Source organism: Phocoena phocoena, chromosome 2 (genome assembly GCF_963924675.1).
Source record: "Phocoena phocoena chromosome 2, mPhoPho1.1, whole genome shotgun sequence".
Lineage (NCBI taxonomy): Eukaryota > Metazoa > Chordata > Mammalia > Artiodactyla > Phocoenidae > Phocoena > Phocoena phocoena.
The window spans coordinates 13,012,021-13,039,703 of NC_089220.1; the positions used below are offsets into that span (position 1 = coordinate 13,012,021).

Genomic DNA, 27,683 nt, shown 5'->3' on the forward strand with positions numbered 1-27,683 from the left:
TACATATCAGATAGCAAGAGAACTATCAAAGATTTCTAGGGCTATGTTTTCTAACATGGAATTCAGGCCATATATGGGACAATTTGAATTTAAAGAAGGATAAAAATTGCAATAGTCTCATCAAATATGTTTAAATTCATGAGTTCTAATTCAGTATCTAACAAAGTAGACAGAAAGAAAGAATCAAATGTTTTTCCTCCATTTACTGTATGAACTGGAAAACCAAATATTAGATGAAGGGAAACACCTCCCTATAAAATTATTCCAGCTAGTAAGTGAAAATGCAGTGAGAGAATTAGAATGTCACCATTTTGTAACTCCCAGTGAATTAACGTATCTAACCATCAAGCATCAAGGGCAGCTAGCAGCAACAAAAGAGCGACAGCTGGACCCAATGTGCCTCCTGATGGAAGAACACACGACTGGCAAAGTCTTGCAAAGGGATTGAACCTGAATGGGTGAAGCCTCAAAATCCAGCTCCCAAATGCAAGAAATACAGGGAAAGGAGGAATATATCCAACTGCACGACTCTGTGGTTTTCCTATCGAACCGCATGACTGTGTGGTTTTCCAGCCAATGGGAATCTCTACAGGTCAAGCAGTTCAGATTCTTTAACTGATAAATTGTAAGGAAAAGAAAGAGGTAGAAAGGGAACCTGTAGATTAACCGAGATTTTAAAGACTCATCAAGTAAGAAAAAAAAAAAAATGGGCAAGTGCAGGGATGTATACTTGAGTGATTAAGCTGTAAGGAATGGAATGAGGCCATGGCTATGAAAGTCAGGGGGGCAGTTACTTTGGCTGGATGGAGAGGCCTGTTAACTGGGATGGGGTGAGTGACAAGGATTCTTTTTTTTTTTTTAAACTTGGGTGATAGTTACAAGTGTTTTTGCCTTGTAATAATTTCTCAAGCGATATATTTGTTTTATGTGGCTTTCTGTGTCTATTTTTTATATAACAAAAAGTTGAAAAAAATAGTTGGGGTGGATAGAAGGACACCGAGCAGGGGCAGGGGAAGGATCCCTGCACTGGGGATCCCGGTCCTGGCTCCGCTGCCTGCTCAGTGCTGTTGGGCAGGCCTCTCCCATTCCATCTCTGGGACTCAGTTTCCCTCTCTGTCAGTTGAGGGTAACGAGTCCTGTCTGCTCACTAGGTTGGTGGGAGAACCATCTGGAACAGTGGGCTGGGGGTGGTGTGGGACCAGCTCGTGTCACTTCAGAAGAAGGCGATGATGGTGAACATTTACTGAGCAGTGACTGTGGCCTCATGTGATCCTCACAGCAGCCCTGTGACTAGCAGGTGTGCAGCTGGTCTTACCCTGGAAGACCTCGTCTCTATCCTGAAGCAGCTGAAAGTCTCTTTTTCTTTAAAAATATTTATTTTAGGGCTTCCCTGGTGGCGCAGTGATTGAGAGTCCGCCTGCCGATGCAGGGGACGCGGGTTCATGCCCCGGTCCGGGAGGATCCCACATGCTGCAGAGCGGCTGGGCCTGTGAGCCATGGCCGCTGAGCCTGTGCGTCCGGAGCCTGTGCTCCGCAATGGGAGAGGCCCCAACAGTGAGAGGCCCGCGTACCACAAAAGAAAAAAAAATTATTTTATTTATTTATTTGGCTGCGCTGTGTCTTAGTTGCAGCTCGTGGGCTCCTTAGTTGAGGCTCGCCAGCTCCTCAGTTGCAGCATGCTGACTCCTAGCTGCGGCATGCATGTGGGATCCATGCATGTGGGATCCATGCACGGGTTCCCTGACCAGGGATCAAACCCAGGCCCCTTGCACCGGGAACGTGGAGTCCCAACCACTGCACCACCAGGGAAGTTCCCAGCAGCCGAAAGTCTTAGGGAGGCTTTCTTGATGAGAGAGAGGACTCATTTGTAATTATCTTGTCAGGGGTCTATTAGTAAATGTCCGCTCTTTTGGATGGCTTAGAAGGGCTTGAAAATAGCTTATTCTGCTGAGCAAATTCAATATTCTCCCCACAGATCATGTTTGCCCTGCTCGTGTGCTTAACGAAGCTTTTTTTCTATAGATGGTGCAAAGGTACAGTTGAGCTCACCATCTGAGTGATTGGATGTGAATTCTGACTGGGAAGGGCACTCTGTGAGGCGTATGATGAAAGCGTCTGATGTAGAAGCTTGTCCTAACGAATTGTGGACCGACCCATTTTTATATTATCATCATTTTGTCAATGTTAGTTTCCTTGTCCATCCTGGTCCACTTCAGAGTTCTCTTTCCGCCGTGAAGGTTAGCCCACGCGGCAGAAATGCTCTGCTGTCCCTTTGTTGTCTGCCGCCACTGGCAGGGGCCATGAATCACAGCCCTTCTTCAGAGCCAAGTGTGTCCCGGTAGGAATTTGGCCTGGCCCTCGCTGTTCCCAGCCTTCCTTGCTTCTCTTCTGCCCTGTCGTGCTTTTGCTTTTGTGTCATGGGAGTTAGTCACAGTTTCCAGACTCTTTGCAGGCTTCTGCATGACAGGGATCATCAACTTTTCTGGGCACTGGAGTCAGACTGGGCCTGGGTTCAAATACCAGCTCTTCTGTCTGTGGGCTGTGTGATGATCACGGGCACGTTACATAATTTCTCTGAACCTTTGTTTCTTCGTGTATAAAACTACAGAAGATGCTAAATACCTGTCAGTTGAGAACAAAATTTTGACCATAGTATATGATGGAAACCAGTTGTGATGTTGCAGTATCTTCTGGTAAACCAGAGGTACGCAAGCGTACCAGTGTCTGTCTTTGGCTTTTACCCGATAACAGTTTATGTGTGGAACGGAGGACCAGGTGGTGGGTGGTGCGAGGGTTAGGGGAAGGTGGGGAATGGGAGGATTACGTGATTTTGAGCGCTGGGCCAGAGACTTTACAGGCGTCATCTTATCCAGGCCTCAGGAGCAGGTATTAGTCCCATTTTACAGGTGGGGAGGCAGGTACAGCAAGGTGAAGCCTGTTTCCCGGGCTCTTACCCGTCCCGTGGAGGCCCAGCGCCGGGTACTGTTTCCCTTCGCCTTGTTTCCAAATGTCTCACGTTCCAGTCTCTGTTCCTCGTCTCATGATCACTCTCAACCTTTGCCCTCTCCTTCTTTTCTATCCCCAACTTACTAATCTTTCCCAGCCTGACTCACAAGAACCTGTTTGCTGCCTCAAACTGGGCAATACTTTGTTTTCCCCGAGAAAATTCCCGGAGGCTTTTATGTGCCTGCTTCATGGCCAAGGTCCTCCTTTCCCCTCCAAGGGTGCCTGGTCTGGTTTTGAATGGGACCCTCGGGCTGACCTGGCCTGAGCGCCGCCTTCAGAGTTGCTGCCATTCCCCGTCCCCGCTCAGCTCTCCTCACCCCCATCTCTTGCCTGCTTGGCTCCTGAAGGCATTTGGACCCGTGACTCCTGGACATTTAAAGTCCTATATATATATATATTTTTTAATTTTATTATTTTATTTTTGGCTGCGTTGGGTCTTCGTTGCTGAGTGCAGGCTTTCTCTAGTTGTGGCGACTGGGGACTACTCTTCATCGCGGTGCGCAGGCTTCTCATTGCGGTGGCTTCTCTTGTTATGGAGCATGGGCTCTAGGCACACGGGCTCAGTAATTGTGGCTCTCGGGCTCTAGAGCGCAGGCTCGGTAGTTGTGATGCACAGCTTAGCTGCTCCACGGCATGTGGGATCTTCCTGGCTTGAACCCGTGTCCCCTGCATTGGCAGGCGGATTCTTAAGCACTGCGCCACCAGGGAAGTCCCTAAAGTCCTATATATGTTATTTTTAAACTGAGTCCCTTGGATTTTTTCTCACTTGTCATAGCTTTTGAAATATTGTCCCCAGAGGTTGTTTTGGAAATGCAGTTCTGTTTCCTGCTATTGGAATGGAAGTGAGCACTGTCCTCTTATCCTTGTATTGAACCTTCAGCTTAAGTACTGTGGTCCATCTGGAAGGACTGCCCCCCACGATGTCCCTCTCCACAGCCCAAGTGACTGGATGAACAGGATGGTCAGAAGTCCTTCTAACTATGTGACCCTGCTGCTTAGAATTCATGAATGTTTGAAGCCATATTGTTAGCAGACCAGTTCTACCTCCTAGATGGTTTTCCTTCTGCTTCATTACTGACATTTTAAATGAGTATTAGATTGGCCTGGTGCGTATCAGGGTTCCACGTGATAAGCTATGTCCCTTCTTGGAGGCAGGCCGTGGAGCCCTGGCCTCTCTTGCACTCCTCATGCTACATGTGTGTGTGTCTCCCACCTCGGGCTGGTCTCGAGCAAACACTTCCCTCTGTGGAAGTGAACGATGTCGGTGCTGAGCTTTGCTCTTGTCAGCTTTGTATCAGGCTCTCCTAGAACTTTAGTGGCTAAACCTCCTGGACCACTACTTTGAGCCACTAAACTACCTCTAGTGGCTCAGCCACCCAAGCTCACATTTTTGAGTTTGGACTGGCCCCTGTTGATTGATCCAGAGCAGACCTGTATTAGCTGAGCCAGAACAAGAAGGACTCAACTGCTAACAGCCTTGGCTCCTCTGCCTCATCTGTGTTGTTGGGCTCTGACCCTCGCCCGGTGGCCTTTGGCGGGGACTGTCTGCTCCTCCCCGTGGGCACCAGCACTCCTAGGCAATGTCACCATCCTTTCCTGCAAGAGTGACCACAGGGCCCCAGGAAAGAGCTTTTCACTCTTCCACCTGACATCAGTCGTGTCTTTTGTCATTGTGAGCATGGTAGGCTTTCAGTAAATAGCAGAGTGAATGAATGAATCAAACTGGGGAATATCTTTTTTTTTTCTTCAAAATTAAATGACTCCAAAGAAGTAAAACAGACTTTCATGTCTGTGCATTGACTGGAAGGTAGATTCCAGAATTCCAAAACCGTTTTGATCAATGGCAGAGTTTGGAGGATAATAGTGATAATCATGGTGAGTGCTTAAAAAGCACTTACTCCAGGTATGAACTCATTTAATTCCTACAGCCAGTCTGTGAGGTGGGTACATTTGTTCTCACCATTTTACAGATGAGGAAACCGAGGCAAGCACTTGCCCAAGGTCAACAACTAGTTAAGTGGAAGAGCTTGGGTCTGAGCCCAGACTGACTCCAGAGTCCGCGTTCTATCTTGCCTCGGTTTGAGGACGTAGATTAGATGAGTACGTGGATTTCCAGGTGGGTACGCTGAAGAACGAGCCTCGTGTGTTAGGCGCGCTCTGGTTTGTTTGTTAAAAGTGCTGTCAGATTGAGGAGTCCCGCTCTGCGTTAGGTACTGTGAGGCCTCTCAGGTCAAGTTGAGCCTCGTTACGATCCAGGTCTGCGGGAGGAAGCACGTTTGTTGGCAAGCCCAGCATTGCGTCCCCGGGGTCCTCTCCTCGTGCGCAGCGGTCACCCGCTGTGTATTGTTTGAATGAGGATTGATATCCTTTGACTCATTTCCAAAGGTTGAAAGGAAGGAGGATGGGAGAGGAGCAGGCCTTTCCGTATCCCGTGTTTCCCCAGAGCCTCGGGGTCGGGATGAGGGGAGAGAATGGGTAGGAGGGTGCGTAGTCCTTCCGTCTGAGCCCCTACGGCAGTTTGTCCGGCTGTCATACATCACAGGCAGGACAGTTTGTCTGGCTGTCACGTGTCACAGGCGTGAGCAGGCTGGGCCCCGCAGGGCTCCCTGTGCCTCGTCCACCTGTGTCTCTGCTGCCGGGACCCAGCTGCTCCCTGTGCTGTGGCTGCCTGGCCAGCTGACTAGGATGCCTGGTTTGCTCTGCTTTTGTCACGAGGAAGCCCTCGTTGCCAGGGTGGTCCAAAAAATGTTGTTAAGCCTAGTATGACTCTCATTAGGTTTGAAATGAGACTTACGGAAGCTTCGCCCGCTTGTTCAGGTCCCGGCGTGCACGGTTGTCACACCCTCCATTGCTATATCTAGGTTGCAGCTGGCTCGCTCCAGTGATCAGAGAGAGTCCTTTGCTAATGAGGCCAAGGTTGTGGGTTTGATCCCTGGCCCTTGACTACAGCAAGCCATCTGTCTTCGCAAATGCATGTCACTGGATCTGAGGCAAAGAGTGTGCACGGAGGGAGAAGCTGGAATCCATTCTGGGAAAAACAGCTCCCTGACAGCCGGCCAGAAGTGGCCTTCCGTACTGTGAAGGATGTCTTTTTCTTCTCCCACTTTCCGGATCTGGAGTTCTGGTTTCGATTCCAGACTCTTTCCACATAGATGATACTAAGGGTGGTATAAATGAAGGAGAAGCAATTCCCAAGCCTGAGAACGAAGAGAAATTGACCTAGGGATACATGGTATCCCTTTGTGTTTTTCTAGGGTTGTAAGTGCTGACAGTGTCCAGACACTGACAGGGTGGATCTCCTGGTGTGAGAAGGATCTCTTCAGTTGTCCTCTTTGTGATCATAAACATGCTTTTCAGCCAGGAGATGGGGAAGGGGATTTCAGAATGTAAGATTGCCCTCACCCCCAAAAAAAGCTTGCTGAGGGTCACTGGGTACCTGGTTGGCTCTGTGAGGCACTTAGGACAAGAAGAGGTGAGTACGAGAGGGCCTGTGCTCTCAAGATGACTGCAGACATAAATACAAAGGAAAAGCACAGGTTTAGTGCTGTCTACACTCAAAATAGGTACAAACTTGGACTTCCCTGGTGGCGCAGTGGTTGAGAATCCACCTGCCAGTGCAGAGGACACAGGTTTGAGCCCTGGTCCGGGAAGATGCCACATGCCGCAGAGCAACTAAGCCCGTGCGCCACAACTACTGAGCCCGCGCTCTAGAGGCCGCAAGCCACGACTACTGAGCCAGTGTGCCACAACTACTGAACCAGCGTGCCACAACTACTGAGCCCACGTGCCACAGCTACTGAAGCCCGTGCACCTAGAGCCCATGCTCCGCAACAAGAGAAGCCACCGCACCGCAACGAAGAGTAGCACCCTCCTGCCCCAACTAGAGAAAGCCCACGTGCAGCAACGAAGACCCAACGCAGCCAAAAATTTTTTAAAAAATGTACAAACTTGTTGGCAACACCAGGAGGCAGTGTCGTGTCTTCCTGGGGAAGCTCACAAAAGGTTCTCAAAGGTGACCTTTGACCTGGGTCTTGAAGGATGACTTAGGACTCTTTAAAGAGAGAGAGGAGCATGTGGAAAGGCACCTGGGCAGCAAGGTTTCCCTGAACTGTCTGAAAGGTTTTTTCAAAAGTCTCGAAATCCTCATTATCCACACAACCCTCTAGAAGCTGGCAGGCTGGGCATGCCTGGGTACGTTGCTTGCTACAGGCGTGTCCCTGCTCTCCCAGGCACCCATGCTACAAACACGACTGAGGATGTATGAGACGTATTCTGTTTAAAGGGAGCTTGCTGTGCTGCCTGCCAGTCCATGTGCAGTGAGAACGAAGCGGGTAAGAAACAGGTAGAAAGTGCATCCCCTCGGGGTCGTGGTTCACTCAGCTCATGGTAGTTCATTCATTCAACACATATTTATTGAGCACTTTCTGGATGCCAGCTCTGTTTGAGGGGCTTGGGATACGGCAGTGAGCAAAACAAAGATCTTGGTCCTCAAGGCGCTTAGGTTCTTACGGGGGATGTGAAGCCATCCAAGCTTCCTGGTGCTGTCCCGTGTCCACCAGTGTATCCTCAGGGATGAGCCTGGAACCCGATATGTAACAGTGCTCAGTAATTATTGAAATAACCTACTGCTTAAGAGATTCAGAAGCGCCAGTTGGTATGAAAGAACATGGAAAAAGCCGAACGATTTCTTAGCTCTAAGAGATCTACTGTGTTGACTTGTTCTAAAATTGATCTTTAGTTATAAAGTTCTCCACCACAGAGAAGGAGAAAAAATACTGAACCTACGCTGGCAGTGGTACCTTTCCCTTGTTACCCAGGAATTTGACATCCGGTATTTTATTCACATCAGAACTTTGAGTTTGCGATGACAATGACAGTTGAGATTGAATTTGCATTGGTGGCCAGGGCCAAACTCTGAGGTTAGAAGAGAATATGGAAGGACAAGTTAAGGGAAGAATTGTATTTTCCCACCCTGCTCCCAAGAAGTGAACATAAAAAATGTAAAAAAAAAAATCTATTGAGCTTGCAGTTGAAATAGCTGCCCATCACCAGGTGAAATAGTTCTCCGGTCTCCAAGTTTCTCCCAGCCTCGGTTTTCCGTTTGGATTTGGATTTTGGAACTCTGGCTTCCCTCCCGTGTACGTTTCCCCCTTGGTTCGATTGTAGGTTTGTATGTCAGAATGTACATTTCAGAGACCAGCCTTCAGAAGTGCTGCTTTCAGGGCCCAAAGGGTCAAGAGGGAGGCCGAGCGCTGGCCAGTCAGTGCCCTCCCTGGGTGTCCTCAGGAAGTCATGCTTCTGCAGTGACCTGAGGACCAGCACACGAGACCTGGAAGGAGGAGGCTCAGGGGGAGGAGGATGAAACCTGATGGAAAAGGGAGGAGAGAAGAAAAAACGGAAGTAGGTCAAGGAGGGGATTAGAACGTGTCCCCGTGAACCGTGGATGGGCTTTCCTTTGCCTGGGTTTGCACGAGAGCTAGGCTGAGGACGCTGGCCTGGGCTCTCCCTGCTGGGCTGGGGACTGTCGGTGATGTTGGCAGTTTTCGCCTGCCTGTCGGGCTGAACACCCAGCTGGTGCTCGAGGGACTTGCAGGCCCTTTCTCCGTGGTGAGAGCTTAGCTGTTGGGAACCGTTCCACGTGGAGGGAAGCGCACCCAGCTCAGGAAGCGAGGTGCAGGAGCTGAACCCCAAGTTCTGACAGCTTGCCAGTGCCTGCTGCTCGAAAGCTGGCCAGAACCTTCCTTTTAAGAATAGTTTACCATAATGGATTTTGACATCATTGCACTCTCTCAGTCAAAGGTGTTGAAATGGAACAAATGACCTCATGTCGAGGGTCTGTGGAAACCCTCAAAATGCGGGAAATTCCTCGTCTCTCTTCTGTTCATTTTGGAGTGGAGTTTTTAAGCAGCGGTTCATTCCGGGTAGTTCATGGGGCTCCACATTTTAAGAATAAACTAAGAGTTTAGAGACATGAAAACAATCATGCGTCTTGTTTATTTCCCTCAAATTGGGGTGTTTCATAGCCTTTAGAATGGAATTCTTGCAAGTTAATTCCTTTTTTTGTTCCTTTCTATCATGATTTTCCATCTAGCTTAAAAATTTTTTTTTCTGCTGTCATGGCAACAGTGGAAGTGATTGCTTGAATAAAATTATGTGACTAAAAACATGTATGAATGGTATAAGAGTTGCTGAGAATTGTATGTCTTTGCGCTTAGAATATTTATTTCCTTTTCTGATACTTAAGCTGGGTGATCTCTCCCCTCCGGTCCCCCTCCCTCCTGCCCTGTGGGTGGACAGGCAGCCTCATGGTTGTCCTGACGGTGCCGTTTGACCAGCACAGCCGGAGGCCTTCTGAGACATTCTGCGGTTACTGCAGATCTGGTGTTGACAAGCAGGATTCTTCCCAGCTTCAGGAAAAATTTGGTTCTGAATCCTAAGCTCTTCCCAGAAGTAAACTGGAAGCAGTTTGAGAAAAACTTGAATTTGCCTCAAAGGCAGTGTCAATGCGTCAGGAATACGCCCTCAGCTGCTACCGGTTTGGCCTCCTGTGCGGCGTCCTCTTGGTCACGGGGACTTCCTGCAGTCGCCACCAGAGGGCCTCGGTCCTGCACGGGAGAAACCACACCTCGGCCTCAGAAGGGAATTGAATTTCTCTACCCGTCGGTTCTCATTTAGGGCAGCTGAGGCCTCACCCTTGGACACCAGGCTGCTTCACCTGGGCCAGCAGATTTTCTTTCCAGTTTTGAACCAGTTCCTAGGAGAATCTCATTCGCTGGGAGCACTGGAGCGCATCCGATTTGTATTATGTATATATATTAATTTTCATGTTAATGATGTAAAACATAGACCTTTCTCGTATGCATATTTTGTTCTTTCTTCTAGAGCTGCACTTCAGTTTGAGGGCTCACATTTCTTTTGTCAGGAAGGTGAGAGGTTGGGTCGAAAGGTCCCAGCTCTCCCTCTCACTGGGTGTGGAGGTCTGAGCAAGCCGTTTCTCTTCTGTGTCCCAGTGGACTAGTTTGTGTCAGATCACTTATAGCTAGACGATTCTGTGCTTGCATAACTGGATAGGTATCTCACTCTGCAAAGAGGGCCTGGGAGACATTCCAAATGGCCAATTCCCATCTGATAGCCTTCCCTGACTTATAACATATAGATTTGATACTGCCTACTCAAGGCTTAATTTCCACCCGGCTAAAACAGCCCTTTAAACCTGGGTCTCCAACTATGTTGTCCCAGTCCCACCTTATTTCACACAGTTCAAAACGCCATTCTTTTTGTACATAGTAGGAGCTTAATCTGCGATTCTGGAATAAAAAGAGACTGCTCTGCCCCGCCCATCCCCTTTGTCAGCTGTGGCTGTTTTGTCCCCACCATGTTACTTAACAGAACCGAGCTTCAGTCCAAAGCAAGTGTACTCTGGTGCCTGTGAACACAGATCCCATAAAAGCAAATGAAGGGGAAAGCAGCAGTGTAGATTGCATGTCCCAGGGCCTGTTACCTAATTTTTATTCACGTCTCCTTTAGTGCTGCCTGGACTGCCAAGCGCAAGCCTCTCTTTTCATGCCACCGTAAAGCTTCTGATCTGGTATCATCTGATATGTGTGGGTGAGAGGGATATGGGAGTATTGACGTATCTGTGCCAATAAACCATTACCTTCAAGTTCTGGGGCTGTTCTTGTGAATCAGCGTCCCGGGATGTCACGTTAGGTATAAGACACGAATTAATAGCCCTTGTGAGTGCTCATAGCATACAGAACTCACCTTCAGTTTGTTTTAATCCCTTTGTGTGATTCAAAATGTCATCCAAGAAGAGAGCTGAATACCTAGAGCTTCTGCCACAGACTGCAGAGGCTGGCTGACAGGTCCGCACCGGCTGACCCACTCTGTGGCTTTTTTGGAAAGCTGAGATGTGTTCTAACGAGCAGGTTATAAATATCACGGGGTTCTGTCGTAGGAGGTGGCGGTGCTCGATGTAAAGGGACCTGCTGGGAAACGCTCCCAGCTGAATGGGTCAGGCACAGCCTTCAGAGGGGGCAGACAGCGAGTGGGGTCTAGGCATATGGACCGGGATTTACTAACAAATTACTGTCCCTTCATGAAACGTGTCGCCCTGCACGTCTCTGTGAGGTGTGTGGGCACCAAAATGAGGTATGCTGGCCCCAGTCAGGTGGCGCCAGCCTCCAGCCAGCGCTCACTAACTGTGGGAGGGGCTGTGACCCTCTGCCTCTCTGGGGGCAGGAGGGGCCGATGGGTTTACTGGGCAGTGATGTATGTTCTCAAAGACACGGAGTGGTTGCTTGGTGGAGCCCCTCATTTTTCATACCTTTTCTCTTTGTCTTGCCTGTAAAGGTTGCAGGTCACAAGAAGCCTTTCCCACGTCGCACACAGTGCCTTGTTGATACTCCTGTACCCCTTTGCCACCCACCTTGTGGTGAAAAGATAGAGTTTTCAGCACCACTCAGCAGAGCAGGAAAACTCCTCAGCCACTGTGAGGTAGAAGATAGACTCTGGAAAGATATCTTGCCTTTTGTTTTTTGCCTCGGATCTGATCTTCCGACATTTATTTTCTCGAGAAAATTGAGTTGTGGAAGTTCAAAAGACCATTGATCCTAGGTCAAACTTTTCAGAGTTGAACAAAGATGGACAGGCACGTGCAGAATGATTGCTTACAGTCTCGCCAACAGCTTTTATGTAGGCAAAATGAATTGAAATATGTGTATAAAATATTTAACATTAATACACGCCAGACGGAAACCCTGTCAAATTCTGTGTGCACACAGGAACTTGACGCGAGGAGTCGGGAGATTTAGAGAGATCCTCAGAGCAGTGGAAACGAGAACCACCCAGAACCTGCGAATGGTAAGTGTAACTAATGACTTGGCTGAGGCCCGAGGCACTTCAAGTGCCTCTCTCTCTTTCATACGTGTGTTACAAATAATATATATCATAACATACTATGTAATATAGACATTATACGTTATAAATTATATCTCAGTGAAGCATATATATATACATCATACGTTCACCCAAAGTCATGAGATTTTAGTAGTCACAGAATTGTTCAGTTTCAATTAGAATTGAAACTAATATTTAATTTCAGAACATTCTCATCACTCCCCCAAAATCTCCATGCCCATTACTAGTCAATCCCCATTCTTCCCTTCCCCCAGCTTCTGACAGCCACTAATTTACTTCCTGTCTCTATGGTGTGCCTCTTCTGGACGTTTCATATAAATGGAATTATACAGTGTGTGGTCTCTTTTGTGACTGGCTTCCTTTACTTAGCATAGCGTTTTCAAGGTTCATGCACGTTATGCCACGTGTCCGTCTTGCATTCCTTTTCATGGCGGCATGCTATTCCATCGTATGGATAGACCACATTTTTGTTTATTCAGTCATCAGTCAATAGACATTTTTTGTTTCCACTTTTCAGCTTTTATGAATAATGCTGCTACAAACATTCCCATGCAAGTTTTTATGTGTATATATGTGTTCATTTTTCTTGAGTATATACCTAGGAGTGGAATTGCTAGGTCATATGGTAACTCTACATTTAACATTTGGAGGAATTGCCAAACTATTTGTCAAATCGGTTGCACCATTTTACATTCTCACCAGAAATTATGAGGGTTCCAGTTTTTCCATGTCCTCAACGACACGTGTTTATTATCTTTTTCTTTAGTTCTAGCCATCCTAGTGGGTGTGAAGTGCTGTCTCATTGTGGTTTTGATTTACACTCCCTGATGGCTAATGATGTTGAGCATCTTTTCAGTTGCTTCTCGGTAATGCTCTCTCTTGAAACATAAAAAATGCATCCTGTATAGCAGTTAGAAGGTACACCCTCCTGATGCCAGTGCGGTGAAGGGTTAGTTGTAGGCTGATGATTCATACCAAAACCCAGACAGAGCAAAGCAGATTAGATCCTGAGGAGAACCTAGCTGTTGGACTAACTATATTGACCATAAAACCCAGAAATAGAAAAGCTAGTTAAATAGACTGGTTGATCAGCAGCTTGGCTCTCCTGTTGACTTGAGTTCTCTCTCTTTCCTTTTAAACCTTTCACCTTCCTGTCTGGGAGGCTCATTAATTATACCTCCACAGTTTACCCTTCAGAGCCAGAGTCATCGAGTGTTTGGGTGAGGCCTGGTGCTCATGGAAGCTAAGAAGTGCCCCAGGCCCCAGCCGATGTGGCAGCCCCCCTAAGACCGCAGTGTCCTTGGTCTCGTCATCCATGCTGTTGTCCTCCCATTATCATGAGTCCTTTAAATGCTGTGGGACAGTGTTCAGTTGGGCAAGGCTAAGAGATTCCTGTCCTGGGAAATGAGGCTGTATCTTCATGCTAAGGATGTGGACATACAACTCACTGACCCAGATGGCTAAGCCATAGGCTTTCCTAGAATTATGGGAGGTAAGACAAGACGGGCGACTTCACACACACACCGCACCAAGAACTCACTTGGTCTTCGATATCTACTTATGTATTATATGATTTATGGGTGCCTTCAGAAGTTCAAACAAAACATTTTTGATCTTCACAGTCCTTTAAGGGAAAAAACCTGCAAAAATATGAATAGGGCTTCCCTGGTGATGCAGTGGTTGAGAGTCCGCCTGCCGATGCAGGGGACACGGGTTCGTGCCCCGGTCCGGGAAGATCCCACATGCCGCGTGGCGGCTGGGCCCGTGAGCCATGGCCGCTGAGCCTGCGCATCCGGAGCCTGTGCTCCGCAACGGGAGAGGCCACGACAGTGAGAGGCCCGCATACCGCAAAAAAAAAATATATATATGGATAAAAGTTATTGCCATCTATCTTTTCTCTCAAACTGACCTACTCCCAACATTCCATAAAACTTCTGAACTGGTCAGCGTGAATAGCTTCTTCTAAGATTTGGAAGCACAATGAAAGTAACTGGTTATATTGGCAAGTGTTCTTATAATTGTTTTAAAAGCACATTTAAAATGTCAATCTTTTGGGCTTCCCTGGTGACTCAGGGGTTAAGAATCTGCCTGCCAGTGCAGGAGCACGGGTTCAAGCCCTGGTCCGGGAGGATCCCACATGCCGCGGAGCATCTAAGCCCGTGCACCACAACTACCAAGCCTGCACTCCAGAGCCCGCGAGCCACAACTACTGAAGCCCGCATGCCTAGAGCCTGTGCACTGCAACAAGAGAAGCCACCGCAATGGGAAGCCCACACACTGCAACAAAAGAGTAGCCCCCGTGTGCTACAACTAGAGAAAGCCTGTGCAAAGCAACGAAGACCCAACGGAGCCATAAATAAATAAATAAATAAATAAAAATTTTAAAAATGCCAGTCTTTCAAAATTGCTTATAGACTCTCAAAAAATATATATTTTGTTAAGGAAATAAAGGGTGTTTCCTCGTTAAAAGGTTGAGTGCATGCACTGCACTGTGAGAATCTGCTTGCTGCTTACTCCAATATTATTTATCAAAATTAGAGAATATCTTCCATTATTGTCTGAGGTTTATGATTTTCAAATCAATGTGTTTTAACTTATAAAAATCCTGTGAGGTAGGATTCTGACTAGAGATGTTAGGAAGGAAGACAGTTTTCTTCTTCTTCTTTTTTTTTTTTTTTCTTTTTTCTGAGAAGCCCAGTGAAGAGGCTTCTAAAGAAAGCCTGTGTAGATAAAGCTGCCCCTGGGCACTTTCAGCTGTTAACTGACTGGTTAGTGTTAATGTAAGCGGGGGGAGTCACTTCCCACTCAATGTCACACTTGAGTTGCAAGTACACCTTTGGTCTTGGTTGATGGTTCTCAAGTGACCTAAGTTAAACCGTTTCTAATCCCTTGAGTACTTAACGAGAGGTATGCAGCAGAACCATCTGGGGAACTGTGAGCAAACACACATCCCTGTACCTGACCTCAGAAATGCGACCTGAGCCAGTCTGCGGCAGGGCCTGAAAATCCGTATTTTCTAGTTTCCACAAGTGAGTCTTTGCCCACTCTAGTTGAGAAGCATTTCCTGGGAAGTCTACACCGGTGTCTTGGTTTCCGGTGGACATCAGGAAACTTCTCCAGCTATTGCCACTTATAAGACAGTGTTTCCATCAGCCTTAATTGCTGTATGATTCTTTTTAGATTAGCTGATAATTACAAATTTATGATATCCTTATGAGATGAAAAAGTTGCTTTGTAAACTCTGGTGTGAGACCATAGCAGAGAAGGATTTAAAAGTACATTCACAGAAACCCCATTTCTAGATAAATAATTGACAGCAGGTGTTCAAATCAAAACTTGTATATGAATTTTCATAGCAGCATTATTGAGAATAGCCAAAAGACGGAAACAGTCCAAATGTCTACCAACTGACGATTGAATAAACAAAATGTGGTCTAGCCATACAATGGAATATCATTCAGCTATAAAAGGGAATGAAGTACTGATTCATGCTACCACATGGATGAACCTTGAAAACATTAAGCTAAGTAAGAGAAGCCAGACACAAAAAGACCACATATTATATGATTCCATTTATGTGAAATGTCCAGAAGAGGCAAACCTATAGTGACAGAAAGCAGATTAGTTGTTCCCAGGGGGTGGAAGGAGGGAGAATGGAGAGTGACTTCTTAGAGGGTATGGGGTTTCCTTTTAGGGTAAAGAATGTTCTCAACTAGAGTGGTCATGGTTGTACAACATGGTGAATGTGCTAAATGCCATTGGAGTGTACACTTTAAAATGGTTAACATGGTGAATTTTATGTTATGTGAATTTTATCGCAATTTAAAATCACATACAAAAAAGTGCATTTAATGACCCAGTTTGTACAAAGAAGTTCAAGTCTTCTTCCAGACCAGCTTCTCTCCTTTCCCTCCTTTAATTCTAAATGTATTTGAAATGTATTTGGTAGCTACCAACAATGTTTAGACATTTAAACCGCAAGCTAAATATAACCGGAGTATAAAACATAAAAGGTATCATAGATATTGGTGATCTTGCTGATAATTTCTCATATTTAATCTCCTTTTCTGAACTTCATTTGAGATTTCAGTGAACACAGCCAAAATCCTTCCTAATCGGTAATGCATGACGAGGTGATGCCTTTAAAATGTGCAATCACATAACCTCATTTTAAAAATCTCTCCGGAAGGTTAATACCTTGAGGGAAAATGAGATCTAGCGTGAGCTATCCAGCAGTGGACAAGCAAACTGTTTTGAGGGCAGAGACTTTTACAACTTTAGAATCCCTCCATGGCAGATACATCCAGAAAGTGAAGTTCTTTGTTCATTTTTCTCCTTTGTTTTTTTCTCAGCTATAGTGAGTGGAGGTTATTTTTGCTAGTTGACGCTTCCAGCAGAAGTCATTAGCTTATATGACTGCAGTGAGATCAAGATGAGGCTGTAATGGAAGGTTTAAGAAAACAGTTCAGGAACTGTTTAGGTCCTAAAAATTGTGCTCTTATGAGATCTTTACAGATGGCTCAGCTGGGGATGATAGGAGTGCATTTAATTTCACATTCTTATAGACATTTAAAGCTAGTGAGTCTTACTTTGGAATAATGAAGAAAATTTGCCTTTACCCAGTGGCTATCAGAAACCACTAAGCTAGTGATTTGGTTGCATTTAGGATTCCTTGTGGTGTTTTAAGAGATTTCACATGGATGAAAGCCTAGCAAAGTTCTCTTCTGGAAAATATTTATTTAAAAAGGCTCATTGTCAGGGAAGATCAGCATTCTTTGTCTGCATCTTCCAAAGAATGCTAAAACCTTGTGGAAAAACCTGCTGGTTGAAGTTGTCTTTGGCCACCTCTGGCTGATTGTGAGGCGGCCTGGACCACCCTGAGATGCAGCGCTTCTATTTTTGGAGGGATTTTTTTTTTTTTTTTTACTTCTCTTCTTTGTCACTGGAAGATTATGAGGTAAGTTAACTGATATGCATCAGTTAACAAAGTACTTCTTAGTAGCTGCCACATATCCCTCCCCCATACATCTACGTGATGCTGTTCTAGGCAGTGGAGCTATAGAGTTTGGAAAAACATAGTAATCTGCACCTAACTTAGAAGAACAAGATCTGGATATTTCTGGGTTTTCACAGTAAGAAAGGAGATCCCTACCCAGCTTTAAAAAAACGGTCTTCTGGATCAGTAGCCATAGTCACTTTGCCAGCTCTCCACTTTGCTCAAGGCCAGTGGGAACCTTTGGGCTGAAGGGCCAGGATGCAGTAAGCACGGGGCCTCAGGTACTGAGTCGCAGGGTGGGACTGTGAAGGACTTGCCCTTGGCACTCCGAAGAAAGAAGACATTCTAAAAATCTGCTCTGAACATCATCTTATCATCAACGAAGAGATTTTTTTTCAGGGATTACATCATCTAGGTTGAGTACTGGCTTTCTGCCAAGGTCGGGCTTTGGCAGGCCTCGGTTGGGAGGTGATGAAAATATTTGCAGTTCACCTATTATTTATAAGAGCTTTTGGAAAAGAGCTTAACTAAAAGTTTCAGTTGTTTCCGGTATAAAACATGTTTAGTGTTCCAGAGTATAACAGAGGCAGGGCAGCATTTGAAGGGCATAAACTTATTTCTTTTTTAATCTTTCAAATATCTTAGTGTATCATTTTTTCTTTTCTTTTTTTGTCATCAACTGATATAATTTTCATCATAGGAGTAGACATTTTTAATTATGAGTCTTGGAACAGTGATGACAAAGTGATGACTAAAACATATTTATTAAATGAGCGAATGAATGAATGAATGATACAAAATAGATTCATGGCTGTGCCTTTGCTCCTTTGTGTCCCCAGACAATAGCCAGGCAGCTGGCGGAGATCTTGTTGCGGGGTATGTGTGAGCAGAGCTACTGGAACCCTCTGGAGAATCCACCATGCCAGTCACCTCTGGACGATCCTCTCCGGAAAGGAGCAAACACAAAAACCTACACCCTCACGCGGAAAGCCCGTGTCTACTCAGGAGAGAAGTATGGGAGTTGGTGTCCTCATCTGTAGGTTAGGGGATGGGAGGGAAACTTCAGGAAAATGTAAGGATTGAATAGAAGTTCAAGGGTAGGTTTTCTACCAGTTTAATAAAGATAGCTCTTTACTCTTCATAATTTCAGCAAATATCCATGCCTGAGTGGGGACGTTTTGAGTAGGGAAATGCTCTCATCTAGTGCTTGGCTGCCATTCTCAGCCTTCACTGTTGGTCTTGGGGATTTTCATTTCGTTTATTATAAGAACCGCAGAACCATACAGCAGTCAGTGACAAAGCTATTAGTAAGCCAGAGTTGACTTTTCTTTACTTTTCCTCAGCAATTCCTTGATCCTTTTGTTTAAAAGCTTGTTTTAAACTGAATTAGCTGGAAGAAGAAGGCGAATTTGATAATTTACAGGTGATTGGAAGGTGATGTCTCTTTAGAATGTTTTAATTGGTTTAAGTTTTGGATTGGGAACTTGATCACCTTTGAGGAAAATGGGCTAGGGAAACACTCCGGTCTCAGCCTGGGATTTCCCCAGGTCCGGGAAGGAGGAGGTGGGAGGGAGAGAGACCACAAGAAGGCGGGGAGACGGGAACAGGGGTTGACTCATTCCTCCCCTCAAAGCTTTCCTTCCCGTCTTTGTTCCTACAAGGACAAGGCATGATGGCTTTTCAGAACCTCTCCATGAAGCAAAGGGGAACGTGTAAGAATAAATACGGAAACCTTCTTTAGTCATTACAAATTGGAAAAATGGCTGAAAGACCGCAGGCTGCTGCTTCTGAGGCCCCAGAAAGCACTGACAGCCATGGGGTGATTAGATAGTTATTACGTGTGTGACTTCTGAACGCAATGCCGCATTTTACAAGGGGCAGCATTTCTCAGGGTAACTGCCTCTTAATCCTCTTAAATTGACCCTGGCATTTGTCTCCCTCCTCACCTTGTTCAATTTGCATTTCTTATATGGATTCAGACTCGTGAGCATTTTCTTAACTTTTCCCTGCGTTTACTCCTTAGTACTTATCTGGATTCATAGAACACCTGTTCTAGCAATTCTCAAACTCTCACTTTTAAAATGCTGACCCCTCATTATGAACTATTTAGCAGCAGGATTGGGGTTCTTTTTTAGGTGATATTTAAATCTTAAAAATAGATCCTAGAGTTTTCTTCTGCTTCAGATGCTTCTTAATAGCCAAAGTGCCGGTATATTGAAGAATCTAAATCTTGTTCCCTCCCCCAATCAAGTTTGACACATGGATGAAGCCCTGTGTCTCTCTGGGTGCGATTCCAGTGTGGCCTCACCCCTTGAAGGCAGAGAAGCTCACAGTGCTGGCCACTTCTCCCTTACTTCCTAAACCACTCAGCCTCTGTCACTCTTTTAACATCCGTTTCCCCATTTGTACAAGGAGAATCATGGAGGCAAAATGCAGATCTAGTTAAATGAAGTTATTAGTTAAAGGGAAGATTCCCATGTGACAGGTTACTGAGACACAAGTTTCATTTCACACAAATACACACATTTGATAATTTACAGTTTATTTTAAACTGTTTCCTTGAGATATAATTCACATACTATATAATTCATTCATTCAAAGTGTACAATTCACATTAATATAGCTTTTAATATAGTCACATAGCCCATCACTACAGTCAAATTTAGAATACTTTCACTACCCCCAAAATAAACCTAGCACCCCTTAGCTGTCACCCGCCATCCCCCAAACACTTGTATTTTCACATGAATTTTAGGATCATTTTGTCTATTTCTGAAAAAAAAAAAAAAAAGGCAACTGGAATTTTGTAGGAATTGCATTTAATCTGTAGCTCAGTTGTAGGAGTACTGCCATCTTGACAACATTAAGTCTTCTGATCCATGAACATGGGATATCTTTCCATTTATTTAGGTTTTCTTTAACTTTTTTCAGCAACAATTTGTAGTTTTCAGGGTATAAGGTTTGCACTTTTTTTTTTTTTTCGCGGTACATGGGCCTCTCACTGTTGTGGCCTCTCCCATTGCGGAGCACAGGCTCTGGACGCGCAGGCTCAGCGGCCATGGCTCACGGGCCCAGCCGCTCCGCGGCATGTGGGATCTTCCCGGACCGGGGCACGAACCCGTGTCCCCTGCATCGGCAGGCGGACTCTCAACCACTGTGCCACCAGGGAAGCCCTGCACTTCTTTTGTTAAACTTATTCTTAAGGATGTTTTGGTGTGTGTGCTATTCTTTTTGATACTATCACAAATGGAATTGTTATTATTAATTTCATTTTGGGGCTGTTCATTGCAAGTATATAGAAGTAAAATTGGTTTTCTATATTGATCTTGTATACTGAAGTCTTGCTGAGCTTGTTTATTAGTTCTAATAGTTTTTTTTAGATTCTTTAGGATTTTCTATATACAAGATCATGTCATCTGCAAATATAGTTTTACTTCTTCCTTTACATAGATGGCTTTTATTTCATTTTCTTTCCTAATTGCCCTGGGTAGAACCTCCAGTACAATGTTGAATAGAAGTGGCAAGAGTGGACACCTTTGTTTTATTCCTGATCTGAGGAAAGGGAAAACATCCAGTCTTTCACTATTAAGCATGATGTTAGCTGTGGGTTTTCATAGATGTCCTTTATCAGGTTGAGGAACGTCCCTTCTATTACTAGTTTGTTGAGTATATTTTTTTGTGAAAAGGTTTTGAACTTGTCAAATTCTTTTTCTGTATCTACTGAGATGATCATCTGGCTTTTGTCCTTTATTCTATTGATGTGATGTATTACATTAATTGATTTTCAGATATGAAGCCAACCTTGCATTCCTAGGGGAATCCCACTAGGTATATAATCCTTATTTATTACTGAGTTTGATTTACTAGTATTTTGTTGAGGATTTTTGCATCAATAGTCATAAAATAATTGATCTATAGTTTTCTTTTCTCATGATGTTTTTGTCTAATTTTGGTATGAGGATAATACTAGCCTTGTAGAATGAGTGGGAAATATTCCTTCCTCTTCTATTTTTGGAAAGAGTTTATGGAGAATTATTATTAATTCTTCTTTAAATGTTTGGTAGAATTCACCAGTGAAGCCATCTGGTCGTGGGCTTTTCTTTGTGGGAATGTTTTTGATTACTAATCCACTCCCTTTACTTGTTACAGAGCTATTAAGATTTTCTATTTCTTCAGTTTTGGTAGTTTGTGTCTTTCTAGAAATTTGTCCATTTCATCTAAGTTACCTAATTTGCTGAGCACAGTTGTTCATAGTATTCACGTACACACACACACACACACACACACACACACACACATATAATTTCTATAAGATTGGTAGTCATGTACCCTCTTCCATTTCTCATTTCTCCTTTTAGTAATTTGAGTCTTCTCTTTCTTTTCTGGGTCAGTCTACCCAAAAAGTTTGTCCAAGTCTTATTGATCTTTTTGAAGAATTAACTTTCAGTTTTGTTGATTCTTCTCTATTGTGTTTCTATTTCTCTAGTTAGTTCATCTCTGTGCTAATCTTTCTTCCTTCGGTTATCACCATCAGCTTTTAGCTTTCTAGTTTTGCATGTTCATACCCTTACTTCGGATTTATTAGTAAAGAGAGAAAATCTGCTTGGGGTTTCCTTATTAACAAGACAGGACTCTCCAATCAAGCAATTTTGTGGCAAAAAGATGTTACCACCAGTTCAGTTATGTGAGTTGGGAGGTAAAAATGGGGAATCCATAGATGATGTTTAAATCTCATTTTGGCCGGTGGTCCCTCCTCTCTCCCCTCTTATGAGGAACGTGAGCACAAAGCAAACTTTATGTGCCATAGATCCTTCCAGCTCCAGCAAACCACACGGACCATTCAGGACCATGGGTCATAATGGACAATTACTGAAAAATAACCTCTACCAGAAAACTCCCCTCCCTGTCACTGCAACCTGGATGTGAAGTGGGTACAGGATGCTCGTCCTCTCTCCGTCTTAAATGTTGAAAGGAAATAAAACGCTGATAATCCAAGGTAAAAAAAGAGAGGAAGAATCACATGCCATAGGCCTCCTTACTTCCTTTCTTCTAGATCTTTCTATGAAGAATTTTTTTGACTTTTGTTTACTTATTTTTTAAGTAAGCTTTTTACTGACACATAATATACATTGCGAAAAACACACGAACCGAAAGTAGAAAACTTGATGAATTTTCACTAAGTGAACACACGCAAGTAATTTAGCATCCTGGTCAAGAACTAGACATTGCCAGAACCCTAGAAGGACTCTCTGTACCCTCCCCCAGTTACTACTCCCTGCCCAAGGGTAACCCTATCCTGACTTCTATCACTGTAGTTAGTCTGGCCCATTTTTGAAATTTACGTGAATGGAATCATATATTAAGTACTTTTACGTTTAACTTCTTTTGTCTAACATTATATTGGAGAGATTCATCCATATTTTTGCATGTAGTAGTAGTTTGTTTTTGTTGTTGAATAGTATTCCATTTTATTAATATACTCCCATATGTTGATCCATTCTACTCTTGATGGACATTTGCGTTGTTCCTCATTTGGAGCTAATAGGAATAGTGCTGCTATGAATATTCTTATACATGTTTCTTAGTCCACATATGTGTGCATGTCACTCAAGTATGTTTTTACTTCCACTGTATTTCTCCTTGTAAAAAGTGCTTGAGGTGGCTTAGATAATTAAATGCATATTAGACTAGATAATTAGCATTAAGTAGAGGAGGAAGCTAGAAACCACTATGATGCCAGGAAGCGGATGATGATTTATTGAAAACTAGGAGTGCCATACGTTGTGCTAAACTCCTCGGTAGGCCTAAGAGGAGAAAGTAATTATCATGGCGTGCTAAATACAGGTCTGAACCTCCTGGTAGCCAATGCAGAGGTTTGGTAAGGACGAGGATGCTGTTCAAAGTTTAAAGATAGGGGACATTGAAGGGTCCTAACAACTACTTGATGGCAGAACCGAAGCTGTGAACGACCATCCCTTCAATCAGCTTCCTCCAGGTCTAAGGCCCCAGTTTTCTGGCTCCACAAGGCTGAGGCCTGGGCACCCCAGGATCCCCTCTTGAGGCTCTTGGGCCCCAAGAGGATAATATCACAAAAGTAGGGCCCCAACAATTTTGACTGTCCACCCTGAGCTCCACACTTCCCTGGGCAGGGAGGAGGGAAAGAATGACCAGAAATAGATCTAGAGAATTCATAATTATGGAGAAGGGGGCATTCCAGTGGGTAGTTTTTTAGGCATGTCTCTTAAAACTATCCCTTCCCCCTCCCCCGCCCCCCACTTCTTCCTACCAGCCCTGAGAACTTTGCAGCACCCCTGAGTACCCATCTTTCCTGCCTTGAAAAGAAGGGTAGAGGAAGTAGAATTAGAATCAGTTAATGTGCTACTTGTTAGCAGCTCTAGTAAAAATAACACAACCTCACATTTAAGTAGACTAGATGGCTCAAGTGGAATTTGGGGATTATCTCTGGACTGAATTTGCTGGTGTTAAGTTATGATTAGAATGGGCTCCCTCTCTTTTCAATTAGTCTGGACAATGCAGAACTGGGTAGCTGTGAAAAAAATGATTAATGGTTCTGCTTTATTTATAAGGTCCCAACTGCATGTAAGCACGAGCCAGGATATCAGGAACTGATTGCTGGATGGGGATACACACAGACACATACACAGACAGACACACACACAGACACACACACACATGAGCATTCTTAATTCAAAGCCTGTTGGCTCTATTTCTGAATTTAAGGGGAAAGAAATGTTCCATCTTCCAAAAACCCAAATCACCTCAAGTTACCTCTTTAAGGAGGTCACCGCACATTCCAGAATCCTGCTTCTCACTCACAGCCCAGCCCTTTTATAAATTTTAGCCCTGCAGGAGCAATAGGAACCATCCCACAGGTGGTTTCCTTACCTCCAGGGATGACTGAATTGTAAAAAGAGTATCAGTCACTGGACTTTTCTGTCTTACTCCTCATGGCCCTTTGACACAATACAAAATTTGCCAGCACTTCAAAGAGAACAAATATTTGCAATCATTTGGAAAACATTTTTTTGGCCATTTTGGGGGGGAAATCATCCCTTCTCTTAAGTTAAATGATTGTAATATTACCCCTGGGAAGATGTAAATTTAGTCTTTATTTAGTCATCTCCAAAACATCCCCAAGTTTTTTTAACCAAGTTCATTTTTATTGCACTCTTCTACCATTCCACGAAAAAGAGTTGATGGGACTTCCCTGGCAGTCCAGTGGTTAAAACTCTGCGCTTCCACTGCAGGGGGTGCGGGCTTGATCCCTGGTGGGGGAACTAAGATCCCACATGCCCGCCTGGCATGGCCGAAAAACAAACAAACAAAAAAGCAAGAACCGAGAAAAAAAGAAACAGAGTTGAATTTGGCCCAACCAGTGATAAGACTTGCAATTCTACTCAAAGAATGCTAGAACTTTAGAACGGGGGAAAATGCTGGAGGGTTTTTTATTTTTCCGGCTGTGCCCCGCGGCTTGTGGGATCGTAGCTCCCTAACCAGGGATTGAACCCCCGGCCCCCGGACGATGAGAGCGCAGAGTCCTAACCACTGGACCACCAGAGAATTCCCTGGAGGTCTTTTAAAACGCTCAGGGCACAAAAAATAGGATCTAGGGAATGGAGACCAGAGTTATGTTTGGTTTTTATTGTTCTTTAATCCTGAGCAGCATTGAGCTTAAAAGCTTTTTATTTTAATCCAAGATGGTAGAGTTCAGCCAAATCCCATAAAGTTGATGAATAAGACAGCTCCTGCGTGCCACCCCATAGTACACGTGTGTTTGAGTAAGATAGCTCACAAAGTTCTTACAGTATTCTAGAAATCATTCAAACTCTAAAATTGCTTCCTATCTCCTGTTTCATCTAAATGACAATATACAATACGCCAGCTAGCAAGTAAGAGGTAAGAAGAGTACCATGTAACGAAATGTCTTCAGTTTATACCTCGTAATGGGTTTAGGAGAAAGCTTGTGTTATTTAGATAACGTCAGTTTGTAGTGATCAAACTTTCCGCCTCTGTAATAGGCACAAACGTTCTTTGGGCTTTTAACTTGGTTTCTACAGCTTTACCCGGCTGCCTGCTATTAAAATGCGTAGTTAAAATGTATACATTCCATAGATTACCATAGAAATAAACAAATTAATCCAGGGGCCCAGATTATGCAGTATTTTTCATGGGTTCTACACGATATAAAAAGCTAGAAGCTGTTAGCCCTTCAGTTCTGCTTAGTCATGTATTTTGTGTTATTTTGAAATTGCCATATATCAAAGTCAATTTTCTTTATACAGCATTTTTTGTCCTCAAGAAAATACTGAAGAAGCCCTGTTGTTATTGCTGATTAGTGAATCAATGGTGAGTAGAATGTGTTTTTACCTTTCTCTTTCCCCTATTCCTATGGTCCCTGTTTTGATATGGTGACTCCATCAGGATAGTGATTCTTTTTCTTTGGAGAAGAGTACTTTCCAAAGGGAATACCTGGTGGGAAAAAAGTATAGTAGTTTAAAAAAGAGGGACGTTTCTAATTCTTGGACTGGCCAGATATGTCCCTGGGTCAGCCTGGAGCATGGAGCTTCTCTTCCCTTAGTTCATTCATTTATCCACCAAGTACTGATTGAACACTAACACAGTTGTATATGGGTAACTATAGCTAAAATGACCACCAGAGGAACCTCGAAAGGGGAAAGAAGCCCCCAAAAGGTAACCTTTATGAGCCTTCTCCATTTGCCTTGGTGGGAGGGAGAATTTGGGGGTGAAACACTTGTATACTTGAACCTCCGGTTTCCATAGCAGCAGCCTGATGAAACTGCCTCGTCCTCCTGCCCAGGTCCTCTCCCCAAGCCCCCACCAGTTTCCCAGGCATTGCAGAGCCCAGGCCCAGAGAAGCCACTCCTGTTACCTGGCTCTGCTGTTGCGAGGGAGTTTTTGCCAGACCATCAAATTCCTTTGAAATGTTTTCTTAGTGTTTGGCCAGGATATCAAACGTAGGTCTACGATTTCATCGCTCATCCTTTACTGGGTTTCTACTCTGCATATCGCTAGACATGACAGCCCGGCTTGAAACATTCTGGAGTAATCTGTGTTATAGTAGTTAATACCTTGGCAAGTACATGGTGTCTGCTGAGCACCTGAGCAGAACAGCAAGCCCCTGGAACTTGGAGGGACCTAGAGGTCTTCACATCCACCTAGTTATTTAGACGAGGGACCGGAGGCCCAGAGCAGGCAGAATGGAGGCATCATGCAGTGGTCTGCTGCTCCTTGTAGCAGAGCATCCTGCCTTCTTCCATAACTCCCACCCCACCAGGCAGGCAGGAGGAGAAAAGAGGAGGAAAAGGAGTCGTAACTAAAGCAAGAGAAGGTGTTCCCTTCTTCCCCAAGCAGACAGTTTAAATGGAGGCGTGAAATACACTCAGGGAGAAAGACTTAGAAACGGAGCACAAGAGGAATGCCTGTGTGCTGAGTGAAAGAGGGGCAGAAGAGGCTGGGATCAGGCAGGCAACGTAGCTTTCTTGCCTTAAGTTAAAGCTTTGGGTTTTCTGGTTCTGTGAAATGGCCCCGAGATGTTTATAAGAGCGAGACTGCTTGAGTCACCGCTTCTTTTTATTTGGAAGCTCTTTGACATCATTGGCCCTACTTCCTCTGAAGGAAACAGGTCGCCCCTGTGGCTCATCTTTCCTTGACTGTCAGCTGGTGACTTAGGACGGTGTCCTTTACATCCTCTACTCTACCTTGGCACAGATGTGGAGGCACATATGTGCACAGGCTGGCGCCCAGTGGCCTCCAGTAACTGGTGTTCAGATGGGCAGGTCTCACCGTCATCAGTTCTGGGGGGGCGGGGAGGGGGGCTGCCCACACAGGTCTCATCGCTGGACTCTTCACAACCTGGCACTTAGCTTCCTTTGGGCAGACTTGGTTAGAAACGGTGTAAAAATTCTGAAAGCGTGGTGAGCATACGCTTTTGATTTCTTGGACAATTCTGATTGAAAGGATTGAGTTCTATTGTCAGATCATGTGTTCCAGATTGGAATTTGGGAAACATGGCCACATCTCTAGAATGCTTGCTCTAAGTGTTGTTGTCTTGGGAGTGATGTCCCCAACTCTCCTGCTCCCTCCTTGAAGTGGTAGAAACTAGTAATACTCAAAGTTCGGATCCCCTGGAGACAGTCAAATCTGACTCTGTCGTATTTAATTTCCAGGAAGTCTCTTCAGAGGATGGTGAAATCCAATGACAGTAAATATGAAGGGCTAGGTTGCCAACCAAAATGATTATGTGCTCCCTGTAAATCATTCCATAGTTACGTAGGTAGAAGTCTAAATTAAGTTGCCTTTGGAAGTCTTTTTTCACGTCCCTTGACTCCTTGATTTTTTTCAGTTTTTAGACCGAAAATAGATGTGCTCAATTTCAGAACCAAAATGAGAATTGCCGGGCTTTTTTGGTGTCTGAGAAAATTGTATTCTTTACTGGTCCTAATTTTAACTTAGAAGCATAAATTTGTCCATAGTCCCTCCACCTACAAGAACTCATTTGGAATTGAACTGCATTCTTACCTCAAGTCAAATTAGTTTCCCCAGGAGAAAGGGGTTATCAGAACCATATTAGTACAACTACCACTGAGACAATGTTCTGGGACATTTATTATTTGTGGACCTGTTTGAGGTTCTATATTGTACCTTTTTAATCAAAAAGCACTGAGAGACTTTTTCTTTTAAAAAGAAAAAAAAAGACGCATTTGGGCATAACCTGAAAATC

At 44.5% G+C, this 27,683-nt stretch overlaps 1 protein-coding gene across 3 annotated transcripts in view; it reads left to right on the plus strand.

Annotated features, from left to right (window-relative positions):
* The window catches only part of TTC7B (tetratricopeptide repeat domain 7B), a 238,998-nt gene that overhangs the window by 94,600 nt on the left and 116,715 nt on the right, over positions 1 to 27,683 (plus strand). For all 3 annotated transcript variants that reach the window (XM_065871941.1, XM_065871942.1, XM_065871943.1), the window contains 3 exons: positions 11,790 to 11,868; positions 17,761 to 17,933; positions 25,225 to 25,288. In XM_065871941.1, the coding sequence (XP_065728013.1) occupies positions 11,790 to 11,868; positions 17,761 to 17,933; positions 25,225 to 25,288 (316 nt within the window). The remainder of the gene's footprint in view (positions 1 to 11,789; positions 11,869 to 17,760; positions 17,934 to 25,224; positions 25,289 to 27,683) is intronic.